This window comes from Leuresthes tenuis, unplaced genomic scaffold, assembly GCF_036924035.1.
Source record: "Leuresthes tenuis unplaced genomic scaffold, fLeuTen1.0.hap1 SCAF_4, whole genome shotgun sequence".
Classification (NCBI taxonomy): domain Eukaryota; kingdom Metazoa; phylum Chordata; class Actinopteri; order Atheriniformes; family Atherinopsidae; genus Leuresthes; species Leuresthes tenuis.
In genome coordinates, this window is record NW_027325358.1 from 8,529,057 (window position 1) to 8,555,733 (window position 26,677).

General features: G+C 41.3%; 3 protein-coding genes across 4 annotated transcripts; all 3 read right to left on the reverse strand.

Annotated features, from left to right (window-relative positions):
- Positions 1 to 203: 203 nt before the first annotated feature.
- Positions 204 to 2,190, reverse strand: acp5a (acid phosphatase 5a, tartrate resistant). Its single transcript, XM_072383772.1, has 6 exons — positions 2,121 to 2,190; positions 1,529 to 1,619; positions 1,233 to 1,432; positions 1,018 to 1,142; positions 591 to 936; positions 204 to 513 (listed from the first exon to the last, which is right to left on the reverse strand). Exons 2-6 carry the CDS (start codon positions 1,617 to 1,619, stop codon positions 274 to 276), a joined length of 1,002 nt encoding a protein of 333 aa, XP_072239873.1. The 5' UTR covers positions 2,121 to 2,190; the 3' UTR covers positions 204 to 273.
- Positions 2,191 to 3,733: 1,543 nt separating this feature from the next.
- LOC140305510 (interleukin enhancer-binding factor 3-like) lies at positions 3,734 to 18,863 on the reverse strand. Of its 2 annotated transcripts, XM_072384411.1 has the most exons (20): positions 18,691 to 18,863; positions 18,104 to 18,265; positions 17,613 to 17,724; positions 17,057 to 17,250; positions 16,437 to 16,611; positions 16,174 to 16,327; positions 10,554 to 10,645; positions 9,988 to 10,083; positions 9,735 to 9,846; positions 9,531 to 9,628; positions 9,334 to 9,442; positions 9,085 to 9,222; positions 8,503 to 8,693; positions 8,127 to 8,243; positions 7,873 to 8,004; positions 6,702 to 6,863; positions 6,498 to 6,627; positions 6,350 to 6,388; positions 4,264 to 4,596; positions 3,734 to 4,168 (listed from the first exon to the last, which is right to left on the reverse strand). In XM_072384411.1, the coding sequence occupies exons 2-20, from the start codon at positions 18,214 to 18,216 to the stop codon at positions 4,056 to 4,058; spliced, it is 2,610 nt and encodes an 869-aa protein (XP_072240512.1). In that variant the 5' UTR covers positions 18,217 to 18,265; positions 18,691 to 18,863; the 3' UTR covers positions 3,734 to 4,055. The 2 variants fall into 2 exon arrangements, with proteins under 2 accessions (XP_072240512.1, XP_072240511.1); XM_072384410.1 differs by lacking the exon at positions 18,691 to 18,863 and having other exon boundaries at positions 18,104 to 18,405.
- Positions 18,864 to 21,851: 2,988 nt separating this feature from the next.
- LOC140305521 (prostaglandin E2 receptor EP1 subtype-like) lies at positions 21,852 to 26,199 on the reverse strand. The gene is made up of 3 exons (XM_072384423.1): positions 25,929 to 26,199; positions 24,208 to 25,100; positions 21,852 to 22,898 (listed from the first exon to the last, which is right to left on the reverse strand). Exons 2-3 carry the CDS (start codon positions 25,057 to 25,059, stop codon positions 22,620 to 22,622), a joined length of 1,131 nt encoding a protein of 376 aa, XP_072240524.1. The 5' UTR covers positions 25,060 to 25,100; positions 25,929 to 26,199; the 3' UTR covers positions 21,852 to 22,619.
- Between the last annotated feature and the right edge of the window lie 478 nt (positions 26,200 to 26,677).

Here is a 26,677-nt window from a genome sequence, read left to right on the forward strand (position 1 = left end):
TAAAGTGATAATTGCTTGTAATGTACCAGACCAATTATAGGTCAAGAGCAAAGGGTCTAAGAAATGCAAATAGAAGTCCCTGGAAGCTGTAGTTTGTGAAAAACCAAGACACATTTACAAACAGCATTTATTTCACTATACAATAAATTCACATGTAAAACAAGTTGATTCTTTTAAAATTAAGTGCATTGAAAACACAATTTAAAAAAAAAAAAGCAGGATCAATAATCATTGATTTGAAATTACTGCAGATTAATGCCATTTGCTGCCGGTCTACTTATACTCCCTCTGGGAGAGAACAGTACGATACAGAGAGGTGCCTTTGGCCTGGAAGAAGGTCACGATCATCTTGTCCTTTGTGACTTCTGCGTGAACAAAACCTCCCAGTGTTGAAGCCTGGCCGGTGAAAAACTTCAAGGAACCTTTGGGAACATGGTTCCAGTGACGGACGTCAGGATCCAGGAAGTTTCCGGCACCACTCACCACATAGCCCACACCAGACTCTTCAATGTACTGTTGGATGAGAATAAATATGAGAGGAGGAACCATGCAGAAACAGAACCAGAGTTCAAAATTCTTCCCGAGCATACCTGCAGGTTGTGGTCATGGCCGCAGAGGTAAGCGGTGACGTTGTATTTAATGAGCAGAGGATGAAGCCTCTGCAGCAGACATTCTGTGGGCCCGTGCTCAGACACAGACCACACAGGATAGTGGCCCGCCACTAACAGGAAGTCTGCCTTGGACCGAGCCAGTCTCTCTTGCAGCCAGATCAGCTGACGATTGGCATCAACGGCACGCAGAGGCCCTCTGGGCTTCTCGTCCACGAAGTCATTGGAGTTCCCGCACAGCAGGACAGTGTCGAGCATGATGATGGTCAGAGTCTTTCCCGTGTTGGGGATGTGGAAGTTCAGCTCATAATAATAAGAAGGGAACTTCCTAACGGGTAGTAAATAAATGCATTTGAAATTTTCCATTTAAAAAACAAACTTTAAAAGAGAAGTTTTATAAACCCCTTACCATCTGTCAGATTTTTGAGTGTACTCAATCTGGGCTTTGACATTCCCTGCATGGTCATGATTACCAGCAAGAACATACCAAGGCACTCTGAGGGACTTTGCAGTGTACACCGTCTCAAAAGTTTCCTGAAAGGGGTGATTCAGAGAAACAATTAATTGCCTTCACAATACGGTTTTAAAATAAAACTCATTTCACATCAGAAATACTCAACCAACCTGAAACCGAGGGGAATCCACGCTGTCAACACCTCTGAAGTAGAAATTATCGCCAAGGGCCAGAACAAAGTCAGCTCCCATCTGCTCTGCTACTTTACTCATCTCTTTAGCTGTAGTCACCTGCACAGCAGTAACATACGGTGGTTGAGGCACTCCTCCCCAGTCACCAACAGCGAGAAACTTAATAGAGGTTCTGTTTCCTGTAAGAGCACGAAGCAAAAAATAAATAACTAGCAAGTACAGAACAGTTGGCTTCTGAAAAACAAGACCTCACAGCTACTTGTGTGAATACTTACTGCCATTTCCCTCCAGGTCTTGGAAGGCAGTAGGATAGCAGTAGGTCACAGGTATGGCAGCAATTAAGATGGATAAAAGAGCAAATGCCATCTTTAAAAGACAGAAATGCACAGACTTCGTTAACTGCAGACCTGAACACAGCAAAGCAGATGAAGGAAGTGTTGCTTAACCCAAAAATGAAAGTAAACACCCACGCAATCACAGAAAAAAAAAACCCAATGAAGTAAGAGGAACATGAAACAAGCTGACAAAGTAAACACTCACCTACCCCTCCTCTCTCTGACTACACTAAACAACATGCTTGAGTGTTTTTTTCTTTATGCTTTGTGGGGACTGATGATTGGCTGCAGCATGACATTTACATGTCCCAGCTGGAGTCAATAGAAGCCAATCAATGTGGTCACGTCTATGTGGCCTGTGAGGGTCAGAGATCACCATTTCATGTCTCATTACATGTTCATCGCTCTTAGAAGAGACGCCACATAACCAAAGTAAAACAGCTGCAAATGCAGTCAACAAGAAAAGAAAAATAGAACAGTATCAGGTACAAAGGTTAGGTGTCTGTGCAGAGATAAAAGTCAAAACACTCACGGCTGAGGACTGGAGAGGTGTGCTCAGGGTGACTCCGTCCTCTTCCTCTTCGTCTTTTATCAGTGCTCCAGGAGGAGAGGTCGCAGGAGGAGGTGCTGCAGGCCACGCTACAGAGGCATGATGATTGTTCACACCCTGACTCAGTGTCGGGACGAGGGGGTCATCGGTGCCACGTGATCCACAGTGGTTATTATAGCTGGTTTCTGGACTCCACTTTTTCCACTTCAGTGTTAATCACTATTTTCCTACTTCTATTTTTCCCCATCTTGTCCTTCTATTTCTGAAATAATCCCAAAATTTGTTGTTTATTTCAAGAATCTGGTCCAGACACGAGCAGTTTGTGCTGCCACACAATGCAGTCCTGTAGTTATTTTAATTAACATTTAACTCCTCTAACAGCTTTCCTGCTTTATACTATGTTGTAAAAAACACTGTTAAAACTCTCGGAGGCAGTTATGAGCGCATTTTAAGGCATATTTTTACAAGAGCAAATGAAAAACACTGATGCGGACAGAGGTGTAAGTAACTGGTTTCAGAAGGCTGATTAAAGGATTGAATTTGTTATCACATAACCTACTGAAGGATTTCACAGATCAAACAACTCTATTACAAGTTTTAGAGATGTGAGGATGCCTCATGAAAGTATTGAAAACAGAGGTAAGTAGTAGAACGGGATTTGGCATTGTGGAGCTCTTCCAATCGATGAAAACATGCCGGTAAATGTCAGCCTGCATTGATGACTTTCATTTATCCATCTGTTTATCACTTTGTGATGTAACAATAAAGATTAAGTGTCCCTTTTAGCTGAGTAACTATGTCATCTACTCATGCAACTCTTGGGACTGAGGTGGTCTGGTTATCTTCACTGCCCCACTTTCCTCACACAGCCTCTTGTCTCTATTAACCACACAGCTGAGCATAAAGGCCACACCTGTAACATGGTTGTACAACATTCAAACTGGACGGACTGCTCAACTACAAAAGCCACTTGCCACACATGTGGCTGTCATTGGGTCCAGAGTAACACTGATGCGAGGAACATTTTTGGCATTTTTAAGAAAAGAGGCACTTTTTTTTAGCTCAGCTGTCATGTGTCAGAGCATTATCCTTCCAGGAAACTGGAAAAGGCTGTCTCTGGAGAGCATTTAGCTGTAAATGTATGCATTTTTCATTACAGCTGTCCAGAAATCACATATCAGAAGCTGCTCTAGACACTGGGGAAATTGTGGCTCTCTGATGGCCATTTAAATTTATTTTGGGCCTGTTGAAAAGCACCAACTTTAAGGAGAGCCATTTACACGGAACTACAAACTAATCTGCATGAAAATGATGGTTTATTGGAAAGAACTGCTTTCCCACAGAATCAGCATTGCAGCTAGGAAAGCGATTACAAAGAAATGGCTCAAACCAGATCCTCCAACCATAGAAGACTGGTCTGATATAAATTTATAAAATCTTTATTATAGAAAGGCTTCAAGAAAGTTCAGGAGGTGGAAAACATCTATAGCACCAAGACGGCCTTCTTTACTCCCTGTCCTTAAATAGGCCGTCTCTAAAATTAAAACCACACGTTAAGATCAGATTTTATCCAAAAAAAAAAAAAAGAGAGTACGTTAATGTTTTTTAAAGAAAGATTAGAGCCTCTTTAATGACAGGAATAAATCTTTACCTCAAAACAACAAGCAGCTTTAAATCAGAATCACATTCTGTTCGACAACCAACACACGTGATTAAAAAACAAAAGAAAAATCTCATTTTAACATAGATAAATGTAGATAAAAGTAACAGACCTTGTTGACAAATGCTTTACCAGAAACAAAACAACAAAATTCCAATTTCAAAGAAAACACCAATAAGTTTTTTTTCTTTTACAGAAGTGGCATCTCAATCATAGTCAAGGCTGAAGTCTCTAAGTTAAAAGACGGCAGTGTGGGGTTAGTAATGCGTGCTGTATCCAGAGTATGAGCTTGAGCCCTGGTTCTGTCCTCCGAAGCCCTGGTACATGTCGTATCCCTGCTGACTCCCCCACGACGACTGGTTTCCCCAGCCTGAGTAATGGGAACAAACCATGACACAGTTGTTCAAGAGCAAACCAACGTCTAAAGTACTCCCACACAGTACTACAATTGTCATTTAGCCTTACCATAACTGTTATACCCATGTCCTCCCGTCACAGAACTGGGGTAAGCTGTGCTGTACATGGAGTAGCTGCTTCCCTGACCCTCACTGTGACCTTGGGTCAGCATCTTCTTCTTCTCATCTCCATACCCGTAGCTGTATGGGCTCTGCTGATCCGTGGGAGGAGGCATTGAACGGTAGCTTTCTCCCTTTGTGCTGCTGGAGCTCGGGACAGGTGGAGAGGAGTAGGTGGCGCTGCTCTCAGGGTAAAATGTGCCATAGCCGGTGATACTGCCTGATCCGATGGGGACGGGGCTTTTACCGGCGGAGCTGGCTGCATTATTGCCGTACAGTTTATCTGAAGACAGTTGAAAGAGAGCTTTAATGTCACTTAGACTTCAAAGTCAAATGTTTCAAACATTATCTGGTTTTCTCAAGGGTGTGCAGCGTATGATTTTTGGCTTTCTTTTGGATTCACTAATGAATCCGTAGGAATGCAACATAAAATAACTCGCTGATCGATGAACGTTTGTGATTCCAACAAAGAAGTAGGGCTGTAATCAACCAAAGAAATTCTTGGTTGACTGAAACCCTGAAATTTCGCCTAAAAATCGACAAATGGGTGGTGGGGGACTCGACTCTGACAGCGTTTTGCATCACTTACATCTGCGTAATATAATAGCTCATGATTACTGAAAATATACTGATATCAGCACAAGAAGGCAATTAAACACAAAAGGCGTGTATCTGAGGTGCGCCTGCAGTTATAAAACGAATAAACGATTATTAGACTAAAATGTTGAAATATGTTTAATATTAATCAATAGACTATAATATTGAAATATTACCGTTTTTAGATGATACGCCATATTTGTAGTCGAGCTGGTTTTTTGCATTGACTTTTTTCCCGCCATCTATTTTGGTAAAAGTGGATGGTAGAGAAGGACTCATTGCAAATGAAACGCTCAAAATAAAAATAGATATTCAGCACACCACCGGACGTTGAATAACGTGGACGTTCTTCAATCTACCCGTCTGTAGTGAGTTGGACTAATCTAAAATAGTGAAAAGGGGGTGTTCTCTGAAGACCTGTGAAACAGGGGTGCTCTGAAAAAACCCTCATTAGCACTTGGTACTTTCTTCCTGATGAAATTAACACGGCAAAAAAATCAATTAAAATTTTTTAAAATTAAAATCGACCAAGAACGTATCCGACCAATAAGTCGACCAGTCAGGGACTAGGACTTTACACCCCTCCAAAGAAGAAAATCGGGTTGGTCATCCGAGCAAATTCAGCCAGTTACAAGTTGGTGCACACTGAAGCAGAGTGTGAAACGGCCGGGGTGAAGGTCAGCTGGCAAGCTGGAGTGAGAAATGGACGGATGTGAGGCTTCGCCAGCAGTAAAGAGTGCGCTGTGCTACTCTGTTGTGAAGATGGAGTTGAGCAATTTACTGGTCCCTCTTCATGGTCCCAAGATCTGGGCCAAAAGAATAAGTTGACAGATACAAGCTGATATGAGTTTCCTTCTGATGGGTGGATGGGCTCAGCTTTAGAGATAGGGGGAGGGGCTTGAAGTAGAGCATCTGGTTAGGATACCTCCAGGTAGCCTCCCTTTGGAGTTCTTTTGGGCAGTGAAGGGACAGGGCAGACACAGAATATGCTGGAGGGATTATATTTCTTATCTAGCCTGGGAAGGCCTCAGAATCCCCCAGGAGGAGCCGGAGAGTGTCGCTCGGCAGATGGATGTCTGGTTTTCCTCCTGGACCTGATACCTCTGTGACCCGATCTCGGATAAGCAGAAGATAATGGACCGATGCAAGTTTTGTCAATTCCACAAACATTTTGCTTTCTGTCAGAGTTACAGAAGAGTTAAAGAACGAATAAAATGAGAATTTACCACGTGCCTGGCCACCCTTTCTCCACATACTGTAGAGAAATTACATCCAAGACTAGAGATATGCTTTGAATTTCAGCACCAATCTAAAATAAGCGAGGTTTCTCCATGATTTTTAAGCCAGTATATCAGTAAGTAGTGGGATGTACACAAAACACAAACCTCAAGGGTGGAAAATATACAAAAACCACAACAGACAGACATTTAGATACTTACAGTAGCTTGTTCCAGTGCTGCTATCATAACTGTAGTTGGCTTTTAAAACAAAGGAAAGAAATCATATTAAGTTGACTTCCTCATAGGTGTCGATGGCTTGTTGCAAATGTTGACCAGGCCACCACTTAGTTAGTGGAAAAATCCTTACTCTTGTTATAGCTGGGTCCCGGGGGAAACGGTTTGCCTCGGCCTCTACCTCGGCCCCCTCTGTTGGGTCCCCAGCCACGGGACCCAGAGTCTGAGGGAATGCCACGGATGGTGCCAAATCCCGGGATGTGCTGTTGAACAAAAAGGTCAAAAATTAAATCATCTCAAGATGGACTCTGAAATGATCGCCTCTTGAATAAATTACCATGTCGGTGTAGGTGACTTTCTTCTTTGCAGCATTTCTGTTGGTGCTTGATACGCCGTTGTCATCTGGGAACAGCTTCTCTAGAGCGGCGAGGGCAGCGTAGGCCTTCGCCTCCTTCTTATTAGAGCCCCTCCCTGTGAACTTCTGCCCATCAACTTCAACCTGAGAAACTGAACATCATGAGTTTTGTCCTGCAAGCCTTATTTCCCAAATATATTTGGGCGTTAACTATTTGCTTTGAATGGTGACAGCTGGTGGAAAAGGTTTTTAATTTGAGGTCAGGGTATTCCTTGTTAACAGAGAGCCGCAGCTGTGGTGGGCAGTGAGAAGGCATGTGCATGCTCACAGCCATGTTTTGTCCAAGGAGTAGCTACATGTGGCTTTTCCAAAACATAAAGCCTTTAATTTGGGAACAATTAATCATTTCCAGCTCAGTGTTGCTAAGAAACACAGAAAGGTGGGGATGAGGCTGCACCGCCAGGAGAAATACACACAGGCAGCTTTACAGGGGACACAGACAGCATTAGATTATATCAGTGTGAAAAGTATCATCTGATTTCATACCTTTTTTGAAAAGAGTACATGTATGCATTAAAAAAAAGTTGGTATTTCAACCAGACCTAACTTCTTCATATCTGAGGAACACCACCCAGGAACAAGTTATATTTCACTGTGACTGCTCTTTTCCTGGGCTGCATGGTGGAGTGGTGGTTAGCACCGTCGCTTCACACTAGCTCGAATCCCGACTGGGGCCTTTCTGTGTGGAGTTTGCATGTTCTCCCTGTGTATGCGTGGGTTCTCTCCGTGTGCATAGAGGTTAACATGCATGTTAGGTTAATTTTGGTGAATCTAAATTGTCCCTAGGAGTGAGTGTGAGCATGGTTTGTCTCTATGTGGCCCTGTGATGGACTTGCAACCTGTTCAGGGTGTACCCCACTTCTCGCAGGACAGCTGGGACAGGCTTCACCCCCCCCATGACCCTGAGTTGGATTAAGCGGCTATAGAAAATGGATGGATGCTCTTTTTCTTCCAAAGCAAAAATTCAAATCAACTTGGAAATTTCTAAGACAAACACCATCCTCTCTGAAAGCGACTCATTTTAGTGCAACTACCCAAAAGCTTCTGAACATCTGTTAAAATTTGCTCTCTGCTTTTAACTTTGCTGACTCACCTCCATGACGAAGCACTTTTCATGTTTGGCCCCGGTTTCTGAAGACAGCTCATACTTCAGGCTGCGGCGTTTCTCATTCAGCTCCATCACGGGGTTCTTGCCATTTTTTGTCAGGATGGGACCCTGACCACTCTGTGGAGAGCGGGACAAAAAAAATTAAACTCCAAAGACTGCTCAATCTACAAGGAGCAGCAGAGAGTATGTCTGGCAATAAAGAAGGCTTAAGTAAACCCTGAAAGATGCTGGGACCACACCTCATCTGATGAGACGGAGGTCGCGGCTGCAGCATCGGTAGATTTCTGTGTTGCTTCAGCATCAACACTGGACTCTTTAGATTCGCAGCCTGTCGGAAGACCAAGATCTTGCAGGACCTGAGAATGAAAAAGGGTGAAAACAATCAGTCGGGTGCACAATTGGTATGTTCATGTTTTTTTTTCTTCCCCTACATCAACACAGAAGAGCTGGATTTTTCTACTGTGCATGTAGTGAAGATGTAGCTGAAAAGAAACCGAAAAAATAGTTCAAATCAGCTGATTAAATTACAGTTTCCCAGTGTTAAATATTCCAGCTATATTTGTATTTTTCACAGCAAATTAACAACTTATGTAGATTAAAATCTATCAGTCTTACCTTAATGGCCACGTTAAGTTTGGCGGTCTTTTTGGAAGGCCCCGTTGCTTCAAAGGTCTTTCCGTTGAGGTCCACAGCCATTGTGAACACCGGTTCGTGGACCGGACCTGTCTGGGATGTAAGACGGTACTCCAGGCCAGGTCTATACTGGTTCAGACGCATCACAGCATTCATGTTAAGTTCGTCAGTTACTACAGGAAAAGAAACAGTAAAGAGAAAAATGAGCGAACATTTACTGTGTGATCAAAAATAAGTGGCTGTTTGAGTCCAATGTTTTCAACCTTTACTGTACTGTCTGAGCACTAAGGCTGTACTTCTACACTGTGTGACCGATGTAATGAGTCTATAAGCGCTTTCACACTACAGTTTCTAAGGAGAAAGGAGAAAAATAAATAAAATTACATCAAAATCAGTTTAAATGGGCCCACTTAAGATGACAAACTTGACAAATACTGTTCATTACAAAATGCCAATAATATCAGACAGATGTTTCATCGTGGAGTTTATGAAGTTTGTAAACGTGTGAATTTTCATGTAAAAAAAGTGAAGCCCGTACAAAGCCCAATGATATTCAATACTGACATGATTTCCTCTGAAAGCGCTTCTGTAATTTCGGAAACTTCTTCTGTTTGGTGTCGAGTTGGGGATCTTCCTCTCCTTTCACCTCTGAGTAAGGTCTCTTTGCTGGTAGGCTGTAGTGTCCGGCAGGTGATATCTGAGCTGTGCGAGGGGGAAAAAGAAGAGGAACAAGCCTGAGAGCAGACCTTTATATGAGAATGTCAATACACACACACAGACCCACAAAAAAAGGGAGGAATCTCAATCGTCTACCTGTCCCTTCTTTGCTGCCGATACCCAAATATTTCCTTGGCTTAATAGGCTTGCTGTCCATCCCCAACACCTTGTGCATCTGTCCAAATGCGCACAGCCTCAAGGCAAACTAAGGAACACAGAGTTACTTACAATTTTGTTTGTTAAAAATTGTTGCTTGTTAAATGTGTCTGCATGCTTTTGCAGGCTCACTATACCTGAGCACTCTGTGTGATGTCTTCACGCTGCTGCGCTGTCAGGCCAGCAATGGCGTCTACGTCATCCTTCTCACATGGGTCTTTAATACCGGGGCCATCTTTAAACAGACACATTTCAAAATGTACATTAATAGAGGTGCCCATAAAAAACAAACCAAAAAAAAACAAACTTTAATGCTGATTTGACAACTCATAAAATCTCACCCTCCAAGAGGATCCCGGAGGCGACACACTCTAACACCCTGCGGAAAGACTCGCCTACTCCCATTGGTCTTTCAGAAGTACTGATGGCCTTCTCCACCAGCAGTTCAAGAGGCTACAATGGGAAATAAAAAAAAAACACATAAAAATTCAGCTGAATGAGGCGCATCAAAGCTCGAGGACAACAAACTTCAACAAAAAGGTTAAAAAATTTGGCCAAAGGAATCATTAAATTTAGGTCTTAAGAGATCCTCACCCATCCAGTCAGGGGCATCCAGGTGGGAACACGGTTACACAAATCCCTCATGACTCGGATCACGATGACAGCAGAACTCAGATCGTTGACTTTAGCCTGAAGACACAAAACAAAAGCCCGTTCAGTTGGAGGGTCTGCCGCCTCAGATGTCACCTCACTCCTGTGCTTTCTGAGTTTCCACGAAACGATTCAGAAAACAAAGCAAGCACAGAACGGTAAGGACTACTGAGCTATCTCCAAATCAACAACAGCTAGAACCAGGTATGCTGACATTTAGGATCTTTGCACAAGTGCCGGAGTTGAAATTGAGAGAGCTCAGTGCAAAACTTTACGCTTTAATCAATACCAATGATTTATCCGTATCTGTCATTGGTATGGATCAGCTGATCATCCTTCAACTTGTCTAACAGATGTCAAAGTTCGACATCTTAAAGGATAAACTACAATAATAAAAAGGGAAAAAAAATGAAAAGAGCTGTCACTGTCTTTAGATGGACCATAAACAAAAAGAGATCATTCAAGAAAACAGTTCAACCTTATATACAAATAAGGACGTGAATGCAAACCTGGAACCACTTGGCGTGGCGGAGAGACGCCAAGGATGTTAGGCATTTCTGCCTGTCCAGAACGTCCGGCGGATCGTTGACTGTTTGCGTTTCTATTGACGAGGTGGGGTAAGAAGAAAAGGTACAGTTTGACCAAGGGGGTCGGCTCTGTCTTGCAGCTCAGGGAGTAGCAGCTTTTCCCAAACCACCAGCAGCAGGGAAAGGGGGTCCCAAGTATCTAATGTGTAAACCTTTTGATTTTCCCCCCAGTAAGTATAAAAGTCACCTCTCACAGATCTCAGCTAACTTTTCCAGAGCTTGTGTAAGTGTAAGTAACAAATACTGTCAGAGATGTATTTGTAACATTGCTTGGTATGTTGTAAATGTATGTGCACCACGCTACAATAAACACCCCTTTCCCTCAGCTCCTTGGCTTGGGTTTGCTGCTCCCCCCCCACCTCCTGAGACAGCGTGTCCAGTTGGTCAAAGGTCCAGCGTTCCTACAAAACTTGACAAACTATAAGGCAATCAGTTGTAAATCACAGGCATTTAGAGAAACTTCCCGTTTGCCCAGCACTGCAGCAAAACTGATTAGTCCCTGCCCAAACGTGGCTTAATAAAAGATTGGAAGCACAAAGAGCCATACTCAGCTTTGGCCAAGTTGTAGATCATTGCTCCTTCACTACAAAGACGGATTCATTTTATTTCTAGCAAGATTTAGATTACTGCAAGTTGATTCGTACTTTCCCAGAATAAGTGGATGTATGAGTGAAAATAAAGAACTGAGCGATATGAATAGGCCTTAACACAGGTGATAACTGAAGTAATAATACAGGTGCATCTCAATAAATCAGAACATCATGGAAAAGTTCATTCATTTGAGTAATTTCAGTATATTTCAAACATCTGTTTCTTTTCATTTTGATGAATATCACATACAGCTCACAAAACCCCCAAATTTTGTATCTCAGAAAATCAGAATATTGTGAAAAAGATCAATATTGTCGATTCATGGTGTCACACTAATCAGCCAATTGACTCAAAACATCTGCAAAGGTTTCCTGAGCCTTTAAATGGTCTCCAGTTCAGTAGGCCACATAATCTTGAGGTCGTCTGCTGACTTTACAGTTATCCAGAAGTAGGGCTGGACGATATCGGAAAAAAAGTCATATCATGATATTTTTTTAATATCAGTCGATATCGATATATATCGGGTCCATAACTAAGCATCCACTCGAACCCCTTTTTTTCCCCCACTGTGCTTATTGGTAGCATGTCTTTTGCAATACAATAAGCTACTGCATTTGTAATATCATGGTGTCTCTCTTAGATCTTTTTGTCATACGGCATGGCGCTGAATAAAGCAGACTCTATGGCCTTCTGTTGCTGCTGCACAGGTGTTGTTATTGGGGGAAGATTACCACCTGTTCTGGGCTGTGTTAGCAAAAGTTTACATTCTCCGTGCTCCAAAGGGTGGCGCTGCTTCAGGTGATGAAAAACATTAGTGGTATTCCCTGTCCTTGTCGGGAACATGTGCTCGACATAATTTGCAGTGCACAGTACTCTGTTTCGTGTCTGACTTCAAAAAACCAAATCACCTCCATACCATCAAACTTTTTGGGCCCTTCTTATCAACAATTTCATCCCTTACGCCTTGGGCTGTTTTTTTTTTTTCTAAATACGGCTGCAGCAGCACAAACAAACATGTCACGACTAGCTGCTGGCACGGCTCTATTCCAGCAACGTGACTGGTTCAGCGAGGCGCAACTCTCGTTGTCATTGGCTATTCGTATTGTCTTTCAAAGGATGGACGAATGTAATCTATCAAAAAGTATATCGACCATGTTTCATACCTCTATCGAGGAAAAGTTATTCCTTGATAGCTATCATTATATCTCCCAGTCCTATCCAGAAGACAAGTCATCGACACCCTCCACAAGGACGGGAAGCCATAAAAGATTGCTGCTATAGAAGCTCAGAGTGTTGCATCCAAACATATTAATGAATGTTGGGAGGAAGGAAAAAGTGTGGTAGAAAAAGATGCACAAGCAACAGGGACAACTGCAACCCTTGTGAGGACTGTAAAGAAAAGCCCATTCAAGAATTTGGGAGATTCACATGGAGCGGACTGCGGCAGGAGTCGGTGATTCCAGAGCTACCACACACTGATATATCCAGGATGTGGGCTACAACCGGCGCATTCCTTACGTCAAGCCATTCCAGAACCAGAGACAGTCAGAAGTGTCTGCTGAGCTGAGGAGGATAAATGGCCGGACTGTTGCTCAGTGGTCCACAGTCCTCTTTTCAGATGTGGAGTGGAGAGGCACGGTGGGAAGTTTCCACTGTCAATGATAATTTGGGGAGCCGTGTCATCTGCTGGTGTTGGTCCACTCTGTTTTATCAAGTCCAAAGTCAGCACAGCATCTACCAGAACATTTCACAGCACTGATGATTTGGCACCTGCCCACAGTACCAGCACCTGGTAATGACCGTGGTATCTCTGTGCTTAATTGGCCTGCAAACTTGCTAAACCTGAACCCCATAAAGACTAAGGAGAGACACCAGACCCAACAATGCAGACGAGCTGAAGGCCAATATCAAAGCAACCTGGACTTCCATAACACCTCAGCAGTGCTAGAGGCTGATCGCTTCCACGCCACGCCGCATTGATGCAGTAATTCAAGTAAAAGGAGCGCCGACCAAGTACTGAGTGCATATAATGTACAGTACATGCAAATATTTTTCAGTAGGCCAACATTTCTGATGCAATATTCTAATTTTCTCAGCTACTGAATTTTGGGTTTTCTTTAGCTGCAAGCCATAAACATCACAAATAAAAGAAATAAACACTTGAAATAAGTCACTGTGTGTGTAATTAATCTACATAATAAAGGAATTTAGAATTACATTACTGAAACAAATTAACTTTCTGCTGATATTCAAATTCACTGAGATGCACCTGTAATCTTCATAGCTTTTAAATGAAGTGACAACTAAAGATATTTCTGGGTATCACTAAATTAATTAAGTTATTGTACATTTGATATAATCTGAGTCTCTGCCTGATAAAAGTGTTTTTAAGTAAATGTAGCAAGATTAACAGAATTCACTTATGGGAGGCTAATATTTCAAGCAGTTCCACCAGAGGATGTAATCAAAAACAGAGAAGATGCAGCAGCGGTATCAGAGAAACAGGTTTAGTAATGATACATTTGTCCATGACAAACAGCGCATCTGTCCATATGAAATGTCTGATTTGATGGACCCGACCGAGCATTTCACAGACCATGTCGGCACGATAATGCGCTTGATTAACTTGGAAAGATTTTCAGGGCTTCGATCAAGGTCAGTTTTTGTGAGTGTCACTGAGCAGCCCCAGTGTGCAGTGTAGTGAATCGACTAAAGACTGCACTGACACTGGTATGATTCTACATGTGAGGCTCCAAAAACTCCCTGATCTTTAAAAAGAAAACACAAACACTGCAACTTAAAATTTTCACGTAAATGTTTCACGCTCATGCTGTTCAACACAGAAGCTCCACAAACAATCCACTAACCAGAGCATTCCTGTAAACAGACAATCATTTGGCTGCTTCTCCCTTTTTAAAAATACTTTAGTATTTGTTTCCTTCAAATTGAAATGCTATAAAAGTTAAGCCACAGAAATGTCCTCACTGCCTATCAGTTTTGCTGCAGCTGGCCCCAAATGTACATGTTCACCATCAAGGACATGCAATGCGCGCTTTGACTTGTTATTCTTGAGAGAGCCTTCACTTTTAACATGAAAACAACAAGAATAAACAGTTGTTTTTTTTGACTGAGGCCGTGTCATTACCAACATGAGCAGAATGCATCAGCAACTACAGAGGAAACGTAGAGCCTCAAGTAACAGTTAAGGTTATAAGACGACGCTAGGACTGTCAAGGAAAAGAATAGCCAACATGAGCATGTTGTTCACTGGCATCAGTCTGAGACAGTCACTGTGGAAGCTCCACTGAGTTTCAATGAGATATAGATGGAGAGATTTTGTGGGGAATAACTCCTGGATTCCACTGGACGCAGCTGCGAAGTGGTTGTGGAGTTGATAACCGATGCTCAGGACAATGGTTGTGGTTCTACAACACATGGTGCATTTCAGAAGCAGCTTTCTGCTTTGCTAAAAATAAGCACATCAAGTTCATTTCCTCAACAGTCCATTCCCGGCTGACCTGCATCAGGTCCCACAGGATCTGATACCAATCTTAACGCAGTCTCACCTGCTGGTGTTCCAGAGAGTTTAGTATGGGGATGGGTGGAAAATCTAAACAAGAAAGATGGACTAAATAATTCAGACTTCCCAGAAAATCACCTGCCACCGCCACCTCTCAAACATTTCAGGACTAGGGTGCACGTCTTACTTTTAAAGCAACACAGTGCTTTCATTTTCCCATCTCACACAGCTGTCGTGCTGTTCTTTGTTCTGTTCTGACATTCACAAGGACTTAAAAGTCATATTTTTAAACATATGCTGCGATGTGTTTGTGTGAGCAGCAACTGCAGAAAAAGCTTTTTTCTGAAAATCTCTGGTGGTTGGGGGTAAAATCTATTTTTTTAGACGCATCGTGATGCGGACATGAGCGATTCTGAATCAGTTTGCAACTGATTTTCTCAACGTTTATTGATAACTTAATTTTGAGGAATGCAATAGATCCGGACAGATGATAGCGAACACATAACAGAGTCGCGAGGAGATGGCTGAGCAAGAAATACAACCAGCACCCTCTGCACTAAAAGCCAGTGTTTGGAAGCACCTTGGCTTCTATGAATGAATGACTCGGACAAGAGCCACATGACATGCAAGCCGTGTAAAACTAAATGGAAATATTTTGGAAACATGAGAAACCTTGAATGAAACTAACCCCAGAGATTAGTTGCGGATGGCGAACAGAAGACCATCGAGCAAACGGTTCCCCTTAACTCGGAAAAGGCGAAAAGACTTACAAAGTCTGTTGCGACCTATTCAGTCATTGAGAGCAAAAAAATAATATTACTGCTCGTTGCTTTTTTTTTTTAATATTAAAAGCTGCTGGCAATAACACTTTGCTTTAAATGAGCCAAGCTGTCCCATCACAATACATCGATAATCGCTTTAGAATCGCATCGTAGCCCTCTGAATCATAAACAGATGCAGTCCTGAAGGGCCTAAAGATTCCCCACCTTAGTGTTAATATGTGAAAACTTCTGAAACATTTTAAGAAGGTGCTTTTCTAATCTTGGAAAAAAGATTCTAAAAGGGTCTAAAAAGTTAAGATAAACTATGATAACATACGTTAAGACGAGGGACCAAAGCAGTTTGTGTGTGTGAGAAGGGCTGAATCAAGGTGCAGCATTCAGTTAACACGTGTGGAATAATAACGAAACGCGACCTGTTCGCTTTAGCACTCAAATGCTCTGCTTCTGAAACATTTACAGCGATGAAGTTATGTGGATGACGGAACAAAACCGTGCTGATGAGATGTGAGCCGCGCCCGGTGGAATTCCAAAGTAAAAATCGGTGTGGCGTTCCAGATCAGTGGAGCAGCACAGCGGCTGCAAACTGAGGGCACACAGAGCAGGCCTGTGAGAGCTGAGGTCTAACTGGAAGCTAGACCAGCATACGCACCTTCCTCCCCTGTAGTTTGACTCATTTGCTCTGTCCTGATAAGAGGTGATGTCAAGTGGATGGTAAGAGTCAGGACTAACTCCTTTGTGCTTTTCACGACTATGGTTGCATCCTCCGGATGGTTGCTTACGGTGTATGTTCCGGCAGAAATAGCCTATAGGGGTTAAAAAACAAAACAAAAAAAGAACTTAACAACTGAAATATGTCTTTAATATACCATCAAATACCGTAATTTTAACTGTTAACTGTAAATTAATTTCTACCTTTAACTTTACATATAACCTTTGAGCCACTTCTTTAAGCAGAGTATTTGTAGGCTTGTTGGAACAAAGCAACACCAGCTGCAGGTCCTTATCTTCTTTCAGTATAAGTCCTTTGGCCACCAGTCCAACCCTCATTACTCCACGCAAGATACGCTCCTTTGAATCACCACTTGGACTGAGAGGGGAAAAGGGAAGAAAGAAAGAAAAATGATTATTTATTCTCAACTGAAACAGAGCAGCTCTAAAATAATGTGCCATTCATTTACAGATGGTTGACAAATTAAAGGTCCCATCAGCTGTCTTTCAGCCCCTATCAGATCAGATTCATCCCTTCAAGTATCCCAAACCCGGCCGAAAGGTCACAGAGGCATGTTGTGCTGAAAAGCCCTTTTCAGGGCATTTTCCTAAAAGATACATTTCTCAGAACTTCTGTTTGTTAAAGCAAAGTTAACATTTTCTGTAATAGGGTAAGTAGACCCAAACCGAGCTTGCAAAATGTCCCCTAAAAACCACAGGGCCACTAAATGCCCTCATTGTAGGAGTTAAGCGTTCGGGTTTACCATTGATTTGTCATCCATTCACATCAGAACTATCACAGATCAGCTGGGTGCCTAGCTTACCTCACTGCTTCTGTGTATTCATTGCCATCTTTTGGAGCATCCATTTTGTCAGACACAGTCTTAAGGGCACACTCCACATGTGAAACTATTGTCTGCACCGCCTCCAGCTCCTCTGCAGAGGGATACACTTCAGCGTGTTTGGCCATCACAGTGCGATCATGTGCTCCTGTGTGCTTCCGAGGGGCTACAGGTTCCTTGATTGAAAAGAAAAAAAGGTAAATGGAAGCGCAATTTGAGATAATTTCCTAATAGATGCAAACTGCCAATAAGTAAAGCAGTTTGGACATTTTACTTTACTGCTACTGTGCTTTATGCAAGTGAAAAACTTTGTAGGAGGAAAAAATTAAACTAGGAAGTATAATATAAGCGATTATAAAAATAAATACTTGTAAAAACAACAACAACACACAAAGGGTGCAGCTTTCCAGCAAGAGGACAGTTTATCTTTTTAAAGTACAAACGGAAATTAAATGTCACTGAAAACACCAAGTGTTTAGCTTTAATGTGGAAGAAGATGTGGACAAAATGTCTCTGGTTATCAAGATTAAAGATGAACCTCAATGTGACGTTCATCCTCAATATCACCAATAGTAGTGATGTAGTCATGGTACTGTCTCAGCTCCTCTTCATAACACAGGCAGTCGTACCAGTAACGCAGCTCCTCATATCTGAAAGGATGGAATGAGAAAATAAGCATCACTCTGAAGACTAACTCCAGTTTTCAAGCAGGTATCAGAGCAGTGAATAAAGGAAATTTTAACAGATTTCAAGACCCTTTAGGCCTTTATTTACCCATTGTAAAATATAATCCTTATTTACTTTGACAGTGCATGACAAGAATACTTATCAGAAATAAAGGTTAGGTCACCACTGGTAATCTAGAGTTGAATTGTATCAATACCATTTGCTGCTTTCTTCTTTTGATTTCAATTAAATACACATCAAGTTCAGTTCAGAGGGTAAAGTTAGATGAATATAAGACTGTCTTGCGATCACGTCATCTTAATTTGTGCACATGTGGTGAAATACTGCATGATTTCAGCGTACCTATCAAAGTCCTCCGGGAGGAGCCGGTGGCCCTGTTGAATAAGGCTGTCCCAGTATAGAAGCTCCTCGTAGGCCTGGTGTTCGTCCCACATTGGCGCTAAAGATGCCGCCATGCTGTCACGACTACCGGACCGAGGCCGTTTGCCGTGTTGTTATTGAAAACTGTGAGCAGATCCAGTGAAAACGAATTAGTCCTGGGGTCAAATCTGACATGGAAACATAATAGATGTCCAACTTGATCAATGGGATCTGCGCAGGTGCTACTGTCAGCTAACGTTAACGGCTAACATGCGCAGCAATCCTGCGCAGCAGGTCGAGGCGGCTTATTTCTAGATACTACCAACCGGAGCACAGCAGGTTGGCCTCCCCACAACCCACATACACGTGATTTAATACAAGCCCCATGAGTTTTCGATCCCCGTAAATTAAGGCGTGAAGCTGTGGAATATTTAAGCGCTGTTCCCCTGATGTTAGCTAACGTCAACCAGCTTTCTAGTAACCACTGTACAAATCTCATATCACAGGTGTGAATTTCTCTAAATACTAATAACGTGTGATTGAGTTTTGTTGTTGCTTTTAGGGCTTACCTTATTTAACGAACAACTAAACCGTTTTAGACCTGTGACAACGTTACTAGCCTTTTAATATGTTCTTTAAAAAGTGGTTTAACGGCCATTAATGCCCATTATTCTAGGCACCATACATTTTCTTCTTCGTGTGGCGCCATTATCAACCGCCCCTTCTTCTTCTTCTTTTTATTATTCTTAGTTGATGTTTAACGGTAGCTGGCATCTTCCGCGTTGCATTACTGCCATCTGCTGGGACACGGTCTTCATACGTTTATTTTTCAATAATTCAGATAAGCCATCGTCTTCTCTGTTCCCATCAGCCAAATGTCAAAATGCTTTTCAAATAAGTCTCAGTCCTCCTCATCCCAGTAGTCACTGCATATCTAACGTCTTCATATCTTCCACAGATCATGATAATATGCAGTCTTGTTGTGTAAAACGGCAATATGGTGTTATCTTGGCTTATTTGCTAAGTGTGTGTGGGATTAGAAAATTTAATAGCTTCGTGACTTCCAGGACTTTGGCAAAACTAACCAAAAAGGTGGAGTGAGTATGGTGCCTTTTTTAATTTTAACTTTAAAATGTTTTTTTTTCTCAACACCTATCTTAACTTAATTATACATTTAGCTCTTAAAACAAGTCTAGGTCTCCAAACAAAAACCTCATCTAGTGGAAACTCCAGTTTTAGTCACCATGGTAGCAGGAGTTCACATGACTGATCAGTTGATTAAAAGCTTCCACCAAAATCTCAAAGTAAACACACACTCACACTCTGGTATGACTGGATTCCTGCCCCCAAACCAGCTCATAATATCCTACTAATGGCCAAATCATATAGAAGTATTTTTTCAGTCTGGTTGTCCTTAGAAATGAATGAATATATAAATAACTAATCTAAGACTAATCCTTTTTGTTGACCTCACCACACAGCCTAGAACACTTTATTAACAAGAGTGACATCAACAAGTCAGAGAGAAATCAATACCTGGAAACTAGGGATAAACCAATGGAGAAAAAAAAAAAGGGGGGGGGGTAATCTTGGCCATCATCTTTCTTCTTTGCAAGGCAAATTTACATAATTAGCACACATCAGCAGCTTGATATGTACAAACTGTTTTACATAGAACCAAAAAAAGCATTAAAACACCTAAAATGTTTTAGAGATTTTCTGGAGCAGTGTAACGGGTTAATGCAAATATCTGTGACATTTGGTCCTGACTTGTTGCAGAGATTTTCCACCCAACTCAGGTTGGAACTCTAACTGTAAGCTGGAGGTAGTTATTTACACTTTTCTAGTTTATTATTGATTGATGGAATACTAGTTTATTGTATAAAGTGGGACAGATGTGAAGTAAATTTGGGATTGATTAAACATTTGGAGAAATATCCCAACCAGCATAGTTCTTCAGGTGAAAGAAAACCTCAGAGTAAGCCATGTATATCACTGTTCACCAGTGGCAAATGACAGATAAGACAGAGTAGACCATTGAAGTTATAGGTAAAACATGTTCCAGCTGCAGACCATGTGAATTTGGCCATAAATAAATGATGCTGTAGAAGAAACAGAAGCAAAAAGAAGCTTCAAACAGCTGTATTTATTTGAAGCAGCACACCTAATCTTTAACTTATTCACTGTAAAGATGGATGTTTGTTGTATTTATGATACAGAGCACTTGAGACAGCCAGACTCTGAGTCAAGCCTGAATCAAAGTATTTTGCTCAACAGTATGTTTGATTAAGTAGAATTTTATCTTCATGAGTTTTCTGGATAATCCCTTTCCATTTGTCATAATCTGTTGAAAGAGATATCAAGAATGACTCAGGAGAACATCACGTGGCATATCATGCCATTCTTAGAGGGAATTATGAATAACATACAGTACTGTGCAAAACTCATTTGTTCATAATTTGCTTCCAAGCAGCCAAAATGTCTTGTGATTTTTTTAATGTGGTCTTGAGCAATAGTTCTCCAGGATTTCTGAAGGTCTTTCAACTTTTTTCTTTGGACATTGGCTGCTTTTTCACTCATTTTCAGTCCTTGAGATATATTTTTTGTTTGTTAAGCCACTTAACATTGACCTTTGAATTATTCGGGCATAAAAGAGACCAGTGTTTTGTCTACACATAACAGACAACTTAGCTAAAAAGAGAAAACACATTTAAAGTGGATCACTTGGCCCTTTTTTAACTAGCAACCTGTTGCAGAGACACATATTTGTTCTCATTTCTTGAGGTGCATCTGTGAAAAATATCACCGATAATACAGTATATAAAACTATTTATAAAAACTAAATAGTGATTTTGAATCATCAAGGTGAGATTCAATTAGCTGTTTACTGAAAACATGGCACATCTCAGCATGGTGTGCAGTGTGTCCTTAAAATTTTACTTTGATGTAACTGGACAAGTGGAGGACAAAATAATTAGTGTCAGGCCTAAAAAAAACTATCTACAGCAGATGAACATGATCTGAAAGTGATGTCCTTAAGAAAGAGAAAAAAATCCAGCAAAGACCTGACACAGGACCTGAGAGATACATCTGGACCTTCAGCTGATCCATCTACTGTTGGCCCAAGCCTCATCAGAAATGGTCTCCATGGAAGGGTGTCTGTCAAGAAGCCGTTCTTAAGGAAGGGAAACAGGGAGAAAAGGCTGAGCTATGCCAAATGACACAAGGAGTGGACTGAAAATCAGTGGCAACAGGTCTTATGGAGGGATGAATCCTCCCCAGAGCCCGGACCTCAACATTATTGAAGCAGTGTGGGATCATCTTACCAAATACTGACTTTAAAAATTGTTAAAATTGTACAAACTCTGTTTTTGTCTGAAATACTGTACTTTCATTTATGTTTACATTTACTTCAATAAATCGCTGCACCTAATTCCTGTTTTCCTGTCAATATATAAACAAGTGAGCGATAGATTAAGACACAACGTTTCTATCTATTTTTACAAGTACGGCTGATGCTCACTTTTACAAAGCAAATGACAGGCTCAAGACTAGTACTGTGCTTAGTGAACAGATACATATTCTATAGCAGAGAACTCTAAAGAAACTAAAGTACAGTAATTAAATCAAACTGATTAAATGAATGCTGCTGCTGTTTATACAGAAATGTGTAGACCTCCTTTTTAAAAAGAACAGAGAGAAAAATACATGCTACATTTTGAAATAAAAACACATTGCACTGTTTTATTTACATTCAGTTTAAAGCTCTTTACATGTCCTCAGTAAACCGAGGGTAACTCTCACGTATAATCTTATCAAAGCTAACATTATTTCCCTTTTTAAACACTAAATCGGTATGAACACAAACATACATAATCTCCACAGTATTTGAATATGTCTTAGTAAGGTACATTCAGCAGAATACATAACATTAGCAAAACACTTTTCATGCATCTGGGTTTGCTCCAGAGCTCCCTTTGATGGTTATACTGATTCAGCTCACTTCTTCCACAGCTGACTCATGATATATAAGAGCAAGTTACTGTGCAAGTCGCCTATTTCTTTTTACCGTTAAAGCTGGTGAAAATGAGGTTAAGAGATTAAACCAGACAATATTCAGTCTTATAAATATCCGTTTTACAAACCTCAGAGTCTCTCAGAACAAAGCACAGTTAGGGCTGCATTCACATAAATCTTTAACATTTCACGATGTGAATATAAATTAAGGAATGTTCACTTATTGTAAGTCATCGTTACAATCATATTCTGTGCAAAATCATAGCATTAGCTAGCTTCCATGTGTCCGGTCGAACCATAAACTTGTTGATAAAATGATGGCAAGTGAAAGAGAAATTTTGGATTGAATCCATAAAGCATTTCTGAAAAGAATTGACTGAGAAACTTTAAAAGTTGGACTGCTTCACCATCATGGCCTTCCTTTGCATGCAGAGTTCTTCCAGTGACCCGGTATCTAAGTACATCTGCAAAGTCTGTCTTTCTACCGACTCAGATTTGGTTGACTCTCTTTCTTATCTAAGCTGGGGAAAGAGCTCTGCTCCCAGCGGCCAATCATGGTACCCCTCATGCCTGCCTGGCACTTCGCGATGAGGTAGATTTTGCGGAGCACTGTGCGGCGCAGCAGGATGTAGACCCAGGGGTCGAGGATCTGGTTCCATGTGGCCAACCTGACTCCCAACACCAAAAGGTTTTCGTAGTAGGGGAGGTTGTCCTTAATGGTTTTTGTGTTGGAGAGGATCCCCGACATCAGGCCAAAGATCTGCAGACAAAAAACATTTACTTTATCATTAATTTCAAAGAATGAAAACATCTCATTCACATAAAAGCTCAAGTTTCTCAAAAAGAATAACTTTTCTGTAGCAGCAGCAACAAATTTCAAGTGTTAAGATCACCCTGTGGTATTTTCTGTGCATTCAAACATTAAACTCACCTTTTTTTAATATTAAAAGAAGGCTGAGTGATACCACACATTTATCTGGACTGAAAAGCCTTGTTTCACTTAGTTTTGATAACAAAAACAAATTAATATAACAATAGAATCACCAATACTTATAATCAAAAGCTGTGTTACCCTTTCATGTAAGGGAGAAGAATAAATCTGATAACTCAGTTACACAAATTCAAGGGTAAATAGAAGAACTTTCACCAACTGAAAACATTTGGTGCATCATGAAACAGAAACTACAACAATAAGACCCAATACTGTTGAGCAGCTAGAATACTTAATCAGATAAGACAGTAGCAACATTCCTCTGCCAAAGGTCCAGCAGCTGGTCTCCTCGTCTTTTTTGTTTGAAAAAATATAAGATCAACATGCAAGATTTTACAGTGTAGGCAATGACTGCACCTGCTGAGTGAGTGTCTGTGATCAATGCTCGCTACTAAATGTATTTAATTTCTATGTTGTGCTTTTTTTTGTCTTTTTAACCACTCAAAGCACTTAACAATGACAGCCCCATTCATACGATACTTCGTGTTCCATATATAGGATACGTATTCACATGAGCACATCAGAAGCATTTGTGACGTTCAGAATCTCCCCCAAAGACATTCGTAGACTGGAGAAGCCAGAGCTCAAACCATTAAACTTCTTGTTGGTGGATGACTGCTCGATTTCTAGTTATCATTTTTATTCCATTTCTATTTGACTTCCATTCATATGTGCTGAAAGCAAATGGAAAGAGAACAAAGAAGACCAGAAACTTTCTTATGTGAGATTTGGTGTTCTCAATCTGATGCTAATTTAACACTTTTATTAAGTGACAGAATGAAATATTAGATGATTAAACTTCTAGTCAGATAAAAGTTAGGTAAATCTAAGCTAAAGTTGTTCTTGTCTCACAAGTGGAACGCAATAATGATGGAGATTTCCACTGAGCACAGTCTGAGCATGCTCACATATTTCTAAGAAGAGGTTGATCATGTAGTGGTGTAAACACCTTTGTGAGTTTGGATGGATAAAAGCTTCAAAGACAGAAAACTGTGCAACACAAATGCTGTACATTATGCTGTTCTTTAAACTCATCCCCTTACTTTGCCTCCCCCTCGTTGCACTTCCCAGTACTCACCAGCAGAGGGCACCAGCAGATGCATGAGGTGACCATGATACCAACCAGCTGCATCACCATCTCTATGTCATGGGACCTGGCTGAGTGATGGGAGCCGGGCTGCCTACGGAGCCGGGCCAGCACCAGTGTCAGTCCACTTATGGTGTTACACACCAGCGCCACAGATAGTGAGGTCAGACCAAGTCCAGAGAACAGCGCCACAAATGCCACATCCTCCGTTTTTGTTTCATTGAGCACTTTGATGAAGCACCATGTCTTTTGGCCCTGATAGGTGTACGAGCCGAGCTGAAAGCATGGCAGCAAGGCCACACATAAAGCTGCCAGCCAGATGACAGCCAGGCAGATCTTTGAGCGTGTTTTGGTGACCAAGGATGAGTGCAGCAAAGGTTTAGTAACACCAAGACATCGCTCTACAGCCATGGCACAGCCCATGAAGAGTGGACATAGGCCGAAAAACACCATGCAGCCACCTAGGAACTGGCACAAGTGATAAGGAGGATCAGGGTTAGGAGGGCTCGCAGCTTGATAGAGGTAGAGTCGGATGACCAGGGATCCAGCAATCACATGGCCTATGAAGTCTGTAAACACCAGTGAAGTGGCAAACAGAAGGAATGTAGCTTTAGAGCGCCGGCGCTGAAGGGAGTATGCGTTAGCCAAGATGAAGAGAGCCACAACATTGGAGATGATGCCCAATGTCATGCACAATATGACAACAGGCTTCACAGAGGTGACATTTCCCTGCTGTGAATGAACTTCATTGGCCACCATGTCCTCCACCGTGCCTCCACTACCATTAGTCAGATGAGGGAGGAGTGGGGAGGCCGAAGAGTTATAGTGGCTCAAAGCGAACATCTCTGAGCGCCAAAGTTCATGGGGTCCATAGCTGAGAGGCACTGTAAGAGAAATTAGATAAACATTTGGTTTTAAATGTGCCAGTATGAATTAGTTCAACTTCTGACATCAAAAGAATATTTGTGAATTTTGCATAAACTTGAAGATAAAGATTCAATGAAAAACCTCAATAAATTAGAGGAGCAATAAGGATATAAACCCAAATAAACATCCATGTAGGAATTTAGATAATTTAGTAAACACTCTGCAACATGTTGCCTCAAAAACACCAAATGAGGGAATAAATTTGAAAGGAATGTTTTTAATCTTTGCAGCAGAGGAGCATTGAGCCTTTTATGGTTTGCAGGCTTACAATAACAGAAAGAGCGAAACACAAAATGAGAAAAAAACTTTTGTTTTTGAATCTGCCCTGTTGAAAGATGCAGAATATTAGAACACAGTAGAGTTGGAAATTATGTCTCACTATTTAGTATTACTTTGCTGCTAAAACAGGCATTTCTGGCTCAAATTTCTTCCAGACTGAGGTCTTAATTTTTTAGAGTAGCGACTGCAGTGTTTTAGATCAGATTACCAAGGAGCAGAATGTGATACAAATCAACCAAAGAAACCTAAAAGTGGATTTTCGGCACCATTGCAGACCAAAGACCAGTTTCCACTTTATTAATTCTAGTAGAATAGGAATGGATATTTGAACTGTTTGCAGTATATTCTGCTCCTATGAACATATAGATATAAAACTACATAAACGGTATCTGTTAAATAATTCTCATTAAGAATTTAAATACACATTCAGCTCAGTTTTTACTTTCATTCTCTGGTTATTTTTCTATAGCAGAAATAGCTTTAAATAAAACTGAGAAAAGCCTCACCAATATAGTAGGTCGGATATACTTCTCAGTCCAGCTGATTTTTTGTTTTTTGCAAAGCAGATATTCAGAGATACTCCAAGCAGCGCGTCTTTACAACAAATGCAACAGTCCGGGAACAAGTAAAGAAAATGGGTTTTTCCTATAGATCAGAAGTCATGTATCCCCTTAGTTAAATCCACCGACGCAGGAAAAATGAAGGCATCGATAACCTTCAAGGAGCATTTTCCAATACAGACTGCATCTGTCTGTGCCATGGTGGCTTGCATATGTGAGGGATTCCCACTGACGCTGAGGCACCGTGTCGTGTTTTTATAGCGCGCTTCTTCAGTCTGTGTGGGCGTCTCTGCTGCTGCGCCCCCCCCGAGTCAAGTTCATGTCTGCTGTGCTGCAGTCTGCTTACATTAGCTGTTTGACTAGTAAGCGCAATTTAACGTTGTTGCTCACTTTATGTCACACCTACTCTTCCTCGGTATTATCTCAAATATTTGAGGCCTGTTTAATCTCAGCTGCTCAGACTCAGTCTCCCAAATGTCCTCCTAACTTGAAGAGTTGGTCATTAAGAGGTTAATAAGCCTTGCTTTGTTGAGACCAGTTTGTGGTGAAGATGTTTTTAAGCTCCTGGATCGATTTCAACAGATTCAGTTGCATTGCCTGAATTAATATTTCTGCTGTTTAGTGCGCAACAATGTGCTCAAAATAACCTCTGGAGTATCAGTTGTCCAGAAGGATCCAGCACATTATGGATGAGC